The sequence below is a fragment of the Pelodiscus sinensis genome, chromosome 17 (genome assembly GCF_049634645.1).
Source record: "Pelodiscus sinensis isolate JC-2024 chromosome 17, ASM4963464v1, whole genome shotgun sequence".
Taxonomy (NCBI): domain Eukaryota; kingdom Metazoa; phylum Chordata; order Testudines; family Trionychidae; genus Pelodiscus; species Pelodiscus sinensis.
This window is the reverse complement of record NC_134727.1, coordinates 21,401,718-21,412,450: the sequence shown is the minus strand read 5'-3', so window position 1 is coordinate 21,412,450 and position 10,733 is coordinate 21,401,718. Positions and strand designations below refer to the sequence as shown.

Here is a 10,733-nt window from a genome sequence, read left to right as displayed (position 1 = left end):
CCACACCTCCCGCAAGGGCTCCCATCATCAACCGAGATCCGCTGGCCCCTGGCTGCGGCTGTGACAAACAGGCCGGTTGATCTCACGTCTATATCTGGGTCCCGCAGCGTGTGTGGACAACGCGCCGCTCTGCGTATGGCCCATGCGTGTCTCCCTGTGGCTACGGTACCGCCCACTCTGCTGCCCCTTGTCTGGGACCCCAACTCCCAGAGCGGGCACCCAGGGGAACCGAGCGAAGTGCGGGGGCAGGGGCCTTAGCACTTCCTTGGGCTTTGTTTGAAAACACGAGCGTGCACTGGCTGCGAGGGTCAGACGCGCTGCTGTTAAAACCGGCCGGCCCATGGCTCTGCAGAACCCGGCTGCTCCCCTTCGATCCACCGGCCGCTGCTGGCACAGGCAGCCTTGACTCCTAGGGCTACTTTCCTTGTAGTCTGCCCGAGCAGCGCGCCTGCGCGCAGGGCGCCGGTCCCACTGCTGGCAGGCGGCTTGTAAGATGAGTGAAGAAGCGGGAGGGGGGGGGAGCGAGGGGGGAAGCTCTGTTATTGAAAGTAGCTCACTTTGACAGAAGCGAGCCAGAGAGACAGCCCTGAATCCATGTCAGGGGCTGCCTACCTGCAAGGTGTGCAAAGATGATGGCCATGAACGCCAAGCAGCCCTTCCCGATGCACCCTGCCCTGCCGGAGCCCAAGTACTCCAGCCTGCACTCCACCGCCGAGGCGATGCGCAGAGTTTGCCTTCCAGCCCCGCAGGTATGTAGATGAAGCATAATTACCGCTTTCAGGCACATATTTTGACAGGCACTTGCTTAATGTTTTTTTCATGTCGCCAGAACAATCGCGTATCTCTGAACCTCTCTCTCCCCCCCCCCCCCCCCCCCCCCGGCTCTCACGCTTGTCTCTGATCCACATGTCTAGTCAAGCAAAGCTGCTGCCTTCATATTAATTTTTATGACCTGAGCTTTGAGGAGGAATCTCTGGGCTTGGAAATGTGGTTTAATCCTGAGCTGACGGTATTCCCCACTGACTCCGCTATGCGCGTTCTTGCTTGCAGCTCCAGGGCAATATATTTGGAGGCTTTGATGAGACGCTGCTGGCCCGCGCGGAAGCTCTGGCGGCGGTGGATATTGTCTCCCACGGCAAGAGCCATCCCTTCAAGCCCGACGCGACCTACCATACCATGAGCAGCGTCCCATGCACTTCCACCTCCTCCGCCGCGCCCATCTCGCACCCCGCGGCCCTGACCTCGCACCCCCACCACGCCGTGCACCCGGGCTTGGAGGGGGACCTCCTGGAGCACCTCTCCCCAGCGCTGAGCGTGGGCGGCATGGGGCCGCCCGACCCCACGGGGATGTCGGCTCAGATCCACCCGCACCACCTGGGCGCCATGGGCCACCTGCACCAGGCCATGGGCATGGGCCACCCCCACCCGGCCGCGGCTCACAATGGGCTGGGCTGCGTCAGCGACGTGGAGTCGGATCCCAGGGAGCTGGAGGCTTTCGCCGAGCGCTTCAAGCAGCGGCGGATCAAGCTGGGGGTGACCCAGGCGGACGTGGGGGCGGCCCTGGCCAACCTCAAGATCCCCGGCGTGGGCTCGCTGAGCCAAAGCACCATCTGCCGGTTCGAGTCGCTCACCCTGTCGCACAACAACATGATCGCCCTCAAGCCGGTGCTGCAGGCCTGGCTGGAGGAGGCGGAGGCCGCCTACCGGGAGAAGAACGCCAAGCCCGAGCTCTTCAGCGGCGGCGAGCGGAAACGCAAGCGGACCTCCATCGCCGCCCCGGAGAAGCGCTCCCTGGAAGCCTACTTTGCCATCCAGCCCCGACCCTCTTCGGAGAAGATCGCAGCCATAGCGGAGAAACTGGACCTGAAAAAAAACGTGGTGCGGGTTTGGTTCTGCAACCAGAGACAGAAACAGAAACGCATGAAGTACTCCGCGGTGCACTGACTGGGCCGGGGCTGGGTGGGACGGGGCGGGCTGCTGGCTTCTCGAAGCCTGGACTTCTATAGATTTTATTCCGAGAAAGAGCAGGGATCCTGAAACTGACCGACCAACAAAGCCATCAACTTCCCCATCACGCTGGTTATGTTTCCCCTACTCCCCCCCCCCCCTTTCTTGTCCTGAAAACAAACAGAACAAGTTACTCCCTCGGCTGAGATTCACTTTTGTTGTCTCTGTTGTGCACTGCTTGTCACTTTTGGAAGAGTTGGGAGTTGAGAGGTACTGGAGAGGTGGGGGAATTGTCTTCTTTCTAACACAATTGCAATAACAATAAAAGGATAGGTTGAAGGGGATGGAGTGGGGACATGCCCCCTGGAGAGGCAGGGAGGTAAACCAGAGGATAAATATTTATTAAGATTTGTGAATTATATTTAAAAATAAAAAGGTTATTTTCAGAAAGTCGTGATTATATCCGGAGGTCAAATTCTACTTAGCTATTTGTGGGGGTTCTATATCTCATCGCATTCTAGGACCGAAATGTCTGGCAGACAAACGTCCAGGCTTAATCAGACAAACGTGAACAATTGTTTTATACGCCAACACTTTAGTAAAGAACAGCAAATCAACCTATATTTACTCAACGAAATACTTTGGCTGCTCTTCGTGTGAATTTTCTTTTTCCCTAACCCGCACATAAAACTATCTCCAACTAGATGCCAGGTGTAGTGCTTGGATTTTTTAAAAATTCACCTTTAAATCAAGTTCTCTTATTTAATTGACTTTATTTTTACAAGAGATGAAACTGGAACGAAGCGGTAGTCGTGCACTAGTCTGAACACAGCTTAACGCCTGTCAGCTCCATAGATTCCCACCACAGACTTGTACAGTGCACTCACTCGGGTTTGAAGCCAGACCACTGGGACTTGGAATGAACGGTAGCTCTGTAACTTCATGGACTTGCTGTAATCGCTTGAACGGTGTCTCCACTCGATTTTCTCCCTCCCCCCCTTTCTTTTTTTATTCAAGATTTTTTGCCCCGTTTTAATGAAAGACTAAGTTTTGTAATACACAAAGTTGGTAAGGATTCTGGTAACAAATTCTTGGTTCAAGATTTGCAAAGTGCTTTCTCTCTCTCACCCCCGTACGATTCACATTTTAGTTATTATCTCATAGTTTGTGTGCTTTTGTGTGTGGCCATTTATTTAATTAATTTGTTTATTTATTTATTCATTCATTCATTCATTCTTCGGGATACATTCTGAAAAGTTGTTTTCCCTTGGATTAACTTCTGAAATAAATGCTTTATTTTTCAACCCGAATGGAGTCTTTTCTTTTCAGAGATGAAAGCTGGTCGGACGAAGCGGAACAGACTATTATAAATAAGCAGTAATAATACTAAACTTTAGACGGTGCTTTTCCACAGGAGAATGGAAAGGGATTTTAAATCGTAATGAGTCAGCTTTACTAGTCATGCTGCTGTTGCTTTGGCTATTTTAATTGCTATGCATTCTGATGATCCTTTCTGAATTAACACAATTTCCTTTCCCGTTAACCCGTTATCTTTCTCCTGTATTATATGACTGTTTCTACCAGCTGTAAAGTTTCACCACCTTGTTTCTACACTTTTCCATGTATTGATTTACCTTGGGATTTTTTTTCAAGGCTGTCATAATTTCTTTGTGCCAGAAAATGTATTACCTCCGTCTATAAAATGTAAATTACCAGATTTCCTGAAAATTCCGACAGTGCGTGGGTTTTTGTTATATTTATTAGCTAGCTCCTAGGCTGCGTGTAATTCAAACGGGGAAAAACTAGCTCCCCTTTGAAAAGCTAATGACCCAAAGTTTAAGTAAGTTTTGGAAGGCACGGGATTCATTTTTCTCACCCGGACAGAGTTACAGAAAATATTTCATTCTCTAAAGTTTAATTTAAAAAAATCGCTCAACCAACTCCCTGAAAGGATCATTTCTAATGCTGTTTAAAAGAAAAAAGAGGGCTTTTATTTATGAATCCCAGAAGCACCTTAACGATTAAAAATTAATGATCGAAGCCCAAGTATCTTCTGAATATTTCACCGTAGCATTTCAATGAGTGTCAAACATCAAACCTTAGATCAGGGATTCTATCTCTTTCACACCCCCACCTCACCCCACCTTTGGGAAAGCACCTTACAAATCCATCCTTTTAATTGTAGGTCTTTTAAAAAACTAGAATGCTAAACTTCCCAGAGTTTCCTAGCTCTATTTCTTCCTAATCAGCCCCAATGATTTTTCCCAATCAAATGTCCTTTAATAATAAATGTCCTTATGCCATTACATTATATTGTGGGTTTTGAAAATTTAAAATAAGGGTGATGCAATATTAATTGGCTATCGTAGTATAAAAAGAGCAGAAAGCAATTCAGGCTGCATCCTTTCACTGCTGTCCACTAGGATTTCAGCAGTTACTCTATAAAGGCAGGGCTGGGTTTGTTAAAGTCCAGGTAAGATATTTTAAATATTTTTCTCAATTCTTAAAAAATTCTATTAACTTCACCTACTGTATTTCTTCGTGTGTTTGTTTGTTGTTTGTTTTACAGTCAAGATACAGTATCAAGATCAACAAAAGCAAGCTGGCGGTTGGTTGGTTTTTATTTATTTATTTATTTATTCTTGGAGTTTCAGATAGAAAATAATTTATCTAACTGTGGGGTTAAGCCATGCGCTGTAATAAATTAGCCAAAAGAGTTGTCCTGGAATCAATTTTAACAATGTTCCCATGGCAGATCAAATATTTTTGATCCAATAAATAACTGACGAACACACCAACCAGCGGCTAGAAAAAGGGAAACGACAATTCATTTTAAAAGGTGATTGGCGAGTGCACCGGCTCCTTATTTTCCTCGTTTCCTAGCTGGTATGATTTTACACACCCTTTTCCCAATACATCTCTGAATGGAGAACATTTCCAAAACCTTCCTCGGAGAAATGACGTGTACTGGCTTTAGCAGCCAGGCAGGCGTTCTTCATTTCAGAACTGGTCAGATCATTGCATTGTTAAATGCTTTGGTTTAGTGTGGGGAACTTTTCCCAAGTTTTTTTCCTCAGGACACCACTTTTAGAAGAGAGGCCCTCTTTTTAAAAAACCCTCTTTTAGCACCGCATCTTTTATTTATAAAATGTCTGTTGGGTTTTATTATTTTATCAGCTGCCTGGTTTGGAAACTGCTGCCACTGGTTCCCTGCTGCTTTGGAGCAACCGTGCTAAGGTTACCCTGGGAAGGACTTGTGGGCAGGGAAGGTCAGAGCTTCTCCCGGCAGCAAACCCTCCGCTGGTCACTAAGCACGGAGCCAGCAGGGTGCTTGCTACAGTCTCGCAACTCGGGGTAGAATACTAGGGCAAGAGAGTCAGTCTCCTCTGCTCGGAAAAGCAAAGGCAGAGCTTAGAAGGAAGTGCTGCTATTTACAAGTTAAAATACAACACTCCGAAGAGTCTCCCAGACCCTTGTGTCAGCAGTGGCCAACGAGACGCGGAGAGTGGGACGTTCTGTGGGCAGAGCAGTGTGTGATCTGTGGGCTTGCGCTGATGGGGGCTGATTTACAGACAGCTGCAGTTCGCGTGTCTAGAGTGTGTTGGTTCTAAGACCTGATGCACCTTTCCTCTGGAGGGAAATGCAGAGCCCCGGGCTTGGCCCGGGCTAGCTGGACACTAGTGAGCTGCAGGGGAGCCCCCGGTCGGGCACTGCGAGGGGCAGCGACTTTGCCCCGTTGTTTGGCCTCCTTGCCCGCGCTCCCCAAACCAGGCGCCCTCCTGCGCCCTAGCAATGGTTCGGGACTCGCCTTCGCTCCCAGACGACCTCGCTGCAAAGGGAGGCGAGAAAACGCTCCAGTGAGTCCCTGGCGAGCAGCGGCTTGGCCACGGCCCCAGTGCTGGGACTGTGGGTGCGGGGGCTGCAGCCCCTGGCTGAAAGCAGGTCCCATTATACACCCGAGGTAGCGTTGCGTTCACTGGAGCCCAGTGTCCCCATTAGACACGTGTCCCAGTCCGGGCGCGCCAGCTTCTCCCCCGCTAGGAAGCCCCCGAACTGTGCAGGAAGGGGGCAGCCCTTCCGCAGAGACCAACCGAGACTCGGCTCTTGGCCTTCCCCGGCCTGTCCTGGAGCTGGGGCACCGTTCCCCGCGCCCAGCAGCTGCCAAAGGACTGGGAGCTGCAGGGGGTGAGGAGCGGGAAGTGGGGGCGGGGTTGCAAACGCCCCGACGTTTGCTTGGAACAGTGTTGGCAGCAGCCTGCCCGGCCCGTGCCGCTCCGAGCGCTCCACGGCCCCAGGGCACAGCCCCAGGCCGGGAAGACCGCGGGGTTTGGTTCGAGTCCGGGCAGAGCGTTACCCCGGCCAGTGGCGAACAGGAATTGCCCGAGTGGGGGTTCCAGGCTGGGGAGAAGACGGCGCGTGCGAACAGCTGTGCTCGGGCCCGATCCTTCCCGCACAACGCGAAACAAAACGCGCGTGGACTCGGGTCAAGTTTCCTCGGGCGAAGAGGAGGCAGGGGCTCGCGGGGCTGGGCATCAAAAGGGCCCGTAAGCCGCGTCTCCCACGTGGGTTCCGCTGCCGGGAAGAGACTCCCCATTGCCCCAGCCCCTGCGCACTCCAACCCCGCAGCCCTGCAACAGGGGGGTGGTCGGTGCAGCGCCCGGCCTGATCGCCTCCAGGCAGCTAGTCCGTGTCCCAGGCTCAGCCATCCAGGCGCGACAAAGTTACTTGCAGGCGCGCTCAACTGCTGCCGACCCCCTACCCCCGCCACAGTCGCACACTCCTCTAGGCCATTTGGCCTGGAGCGGGGCTTGGGAGCTGATCAATTAGGCTCCTGCATTAGCCGGGCTCTAAGCTCGCTAATACAACGGCCTTGTGCCAATTTCCTTGTCACTGAACGAATACAAAACGTACAATTCTGAGCACAAAGGACAGAAAGTGCTACGAAGCCAGGAAGAAGGCGGTTCTCCCTGTCCTCTCAGCGCTCAAGACTTGGCCAAGTCCGTCTCGGGTTAGAAGATTATAGCAAATGTGGCTCTCTTGTATCCAAAGGAAAATACCGGTGTGTGCGCGAGCCTCAGGCTGGAGCTGCTAGGATAGGAGGACCCACCTTTACCAAGTAGCAACGATCTTAATCCTAACAGAAGTGTATCACTTCAAATATACCAAAGCAGGTGGAATGTCTGAGCCTCATTGAAGTCACCGGCAGAACTCAGTAAATCCGGGATTCCCCCCCATGCAAGATTCTGACATCCCTGGTTTTTAGGTTATTTTGCAGTCCAGCCAAGTCCCCCACATAGGAGCTGGTCAGAACACTTTCAAGATCACTTTTTGACAAAATATGCCATGTCCTTGAAGTGCAGATATTGTGGGGACACTTGACAAAGTTTTTGATGGGAAGGTTTCCGAAGTCCAAAATGAATTCTCTGATCACTGAAAGAGAGAAATAACCCCCCCCCCCCGACATTTCCCATTAGAAAATGGATATTTCTGCCACAATTCCATTTAATGAGTGGTGTCAAAAGGTTTGATCCTCCTCCCAGAGAGGAACAAAGACACATTTTGGAACATTAAAAGTTGTCCCAAAGTGCATTGTTGTTATCCGGGCAGCCCTGATTCTATATTGTGCCTTGCTAAAGCCTGACTAAGGCCCAGTTAAGACTATTTTGATGATTACATGAGTCCATTCAACTAAGGCAGTGGTCATTAACCAGTAGATCAGGATCTACTGGTAGATCTTGAAGCCTCTGGCATGTGATCCTAACTGGTTTGGCCAAGAGACTACCAAGTGCTGGCACCTCAGATGCCCCTCCCCCCACAGCTGCGCATCTCATGCCCTTTGCCTTGGAGTGCTGATGTCACAGTGCCCCCTCTCCCACCCTGTATTCTATCTCCACAGAATTTAAGGGAGGGGCACAACAGGGCTTGGGATGGAGGGAGTTTGCTGGCTGCTTTTGAGAGTGGTACAGGCGCAAGGCGGGGTGAGCCTGCCTTAGCCCCACTGCACCACCACCCAGAAGCCACCTGAGGTAAGCAGTGTCCAGCTGGAGCCAGCTCTGAACCCTTGCCCCAGTCATGTACCCCCTCTTACACTCCACACCCCTGCCCTAGCCCTGATCGCCCTGGACTCAAACTCCCTTACAGAGCCTGTACCCTGAAGCCCCTCCTGCACCCCAACTCCCTGCCCCAGGCTTAGCTCAGAGCCCCTCTCACACTCTCAATCCCTTAGCCCAAGACCAGATCTTGTGCCCCAACCCTCTGCCCCTGCCTGGTGAAAAGGAGGAAGGATGGGGGAGGGAGAGAGGATGGTGTGAACAGAGGGAGGGCCTCAGAAAAGAGGCTCGAAAGAGGAGATGCAAGGGTATTTGAGTTTCAGGTACATCGTAGATTGCATTAAAATTCAAAAAGTGATCTTGTGCTTAAAAAGGTTGGAGTCCACTGACCTAAGGAAAGGAATGAGTTAAATGGGAGACTAACATATTGGTATTTTCATCTTCATTATTGGAAAGATAGGTCAGATTTGAATGTTTGCTTGTTTTTCTGGAACAATACATTTTGGTGGCAGTTTTGTATTAGCTCCTTAGAGCTCTGATTACAAATAAGCAGACTAGAATATATTGTCCTTTTGTTGATTTCACTGAAGCCAGTAGCAAAACACTCTTTGATATCAGTGGGAATAGGGTCAGAGCCTGTGTTGGATTCTGAAGAGAAAGAGAGAAAAGGTGAATCATTTTCTCTAGATGTAAACAAAACATAGCATCAACCGGAATATAAAACTGCTACAAACCAATACCTTAGGGTGGTTTTTCCATTGATGGATGCAAGAAACTAATAGCACTAGTTAGAGTAAGGTGTACTGAGGCTAATTCTGACTCCCTCTCCCTTCTTTCCCCTACCATCAAATTATTCCACTGAAGCCAGTAATGTTAAAGATGTGTAACTCAGTCCTAACTGAAAGGCAGCTCAGGCCCAATGTACAAAGCTTCTGTGTATAATTCTCCCGTAGTGTTATGTTTAATGCACTGTGGGTGTGACTCACAGCACTTTTTCTATTGTACTACTGGGTCCTTTTCAGACTTAGAACAAGCAAATACAGCTTCTTTTACAGTTAAAATCTGTATCTGCTAATGCCAAGTCTAAATCTGGCTCTTGGGCTTCTGAGACTAGTCAGTCATAATTATTTTATTATTAATCATGTTGCATTGTGCCAGGTCATACGATGATTTTGTGATGTGGGCACATTCGGCCAAGTTCTTGCCTGGTATAACTCCACTGCCTTCATTACAAGGCATCACACTTGAATCATGGTATCAGGTATCTCTATTTGCAAGTTATGTAACGTCCTGTTAGTTCAAAAACATTTAAATACTTAACTATATAATAATAATGTTACAGGCATAGTCCTCCAACAAAGCTGGAGTCAAATCAGTGCAAGAATGTTATTTTTTCACCTGTATAGGAAATTTATGACATAACCCTATAGATTCCTGGTGCTGGATTTCAAAATCTGTTTTTATGATACAATTTCAGTGGCATAACAGGGATTAACATAACATTTCATGGGATTGTTTAAAAAAAAATTGTGTACACTCTCTAATACCAGAGAAAGGGTCCAGGCTGACAGTCCTGAGAAGGTCAGTCCTCTTTTTGCAGAACCAATGTATGACTGGTAGAAACTTCTCCATCATTGTGTCTCACAACTCAAACCTCTATGGGTCGCACCTAGGGAGAAGGCAGTTTGATGTTCATGACCTATTCAGTTCAGTGTCTCTTTTTATAAAGAGTGACAGTTGTGTCTGTGGTGCATGTGTGTGATGTGAACACTCATGCTAGGAACTAGACTGAGCCCCCAAATGTATTTCACATAGAACACCAAATAATTATCGGATCATGAGTCCTTTCAGTCACTACTGATTTAGGTTGGAGTCAAACTAGTAAATTAAAGGTGAAAGGATTACTACCAAGCCTATCAAACATCCTATGCCCTAATAAATCATTACATATAAAAGTTTGATCCTACTTCCATTGAAGTGTATAATGACAAGATAAGGCCTAGATATGTGAGCTAAACAGGATTTATGTAGGATGTAAGACTTGTGACACTATTTTATTTTATTTTTTCTTAAAAATAAGGCATGTTAGAAACCCTTTTCTTTTTCCTCATTAGATCTGTCTATGGGAGTGTGGCGAGCAGGATTTCTTGGAACGGCAGCTTGGTCCCCCAAATGCAGAGAGCTGACTAATTTTTTAAAAATTTCTTCTCTGCTATGTTGTGTTTTCCCTGTGCATCTGCTTCAGTCCCAGAGATGTCAGCACAAGATATTAAAAAGGGGACTCTAACTACAATTTCAGTTTCACTCTGTGAACTTGCTTTGCATTCTCCATGTAGAGGCTCACCTGTGAGATAAAAGTTGCAGTGGTGGACAATCACTTCTCCAGATGGTGAGATGATGGTCTGTCTCAGACCTTTGCAATATTCACTTTAATTGTTCTTTAAAAATGGTTGAATGGATGAGCAGCTGGGCTGCTCTTTACAGACTTAAAGTGTGCTTCTCTGTACCATAGATGTGAAATATACAAGACTCATCTGTTTGAGACATTGCAAAGTTCCAAATTCCTTCATTAAATCTAGAGGAAATGTAAGTTTTATACTGAATTGTGGGTGCTGATTATTTGATATTGTTTGTGAATCGATTTAGGGGCAATTTAAAGTGAGGAACCAATGGGATTGGCTAGCCCAGGCACAATGCTGGCAGATGTCATGGGAATATCTCCTTCAGTGTGCTAAT

The 10,733-nt window shown here is 48.4% G+C and overlaps 1 protein-coding gene across 2 annotated transcripts; it reads left to right on the top strand.

Annotated features, from left to right (window-relative positions):
• Positions 1-214: 214 nt before the first annotated feature.
• POU4F3 (POU class 4 homeobox 3) lies at positions 215-2,159 on the top strand. 2 transcript variants are annotated; one of them, XM_075900302.1, is made up of 3 exons: positions 215-488; positions 566-749; positions 1,051-2,159. In XM_075900302.1, the coding sequence occupies exons 2-3, from the start codon at positions 630-632 to the stop codon at positions 1,942-1,944; spliced, it is 1,014 nt and encodes a 337-aa protein (XP_075756417.1). In that variant the 5' UTR covers positions 215-488; positions 566-629; the 3' UTR covers positions 1,945-2,159. The 2 variants fall into 2 exon arrangements, with proteins under 2 accessions (XP_075756417.1, XP_006128622.2); XM_006128560.4 differs by lacking the exon at positions 215-488 and having other exon boundaries at positions 508-749.
• The last annotated feature ends 8,574 nt before the right edge of the window (positions 2,160-10,733 follow it).

What these genes read in the sequence shown, in the direction of transcription:
- POU4F3 (XM_075900302.1), top strand. Translation starts at nt 630, where the DNA reads ATGATGGCCATGAACGCCAAGCAGCCCTTCCCGATGCACCCTGCCCTG. An exon ending in TTTGCCTTCCAGCCCCGCAG is followed by an intron (nt 750 to 1,050) that starts GTATGTAGATGA and finishes TCTTGCTTGCAG; the next exon opens with CTCCAGGGCAATATATTTGG.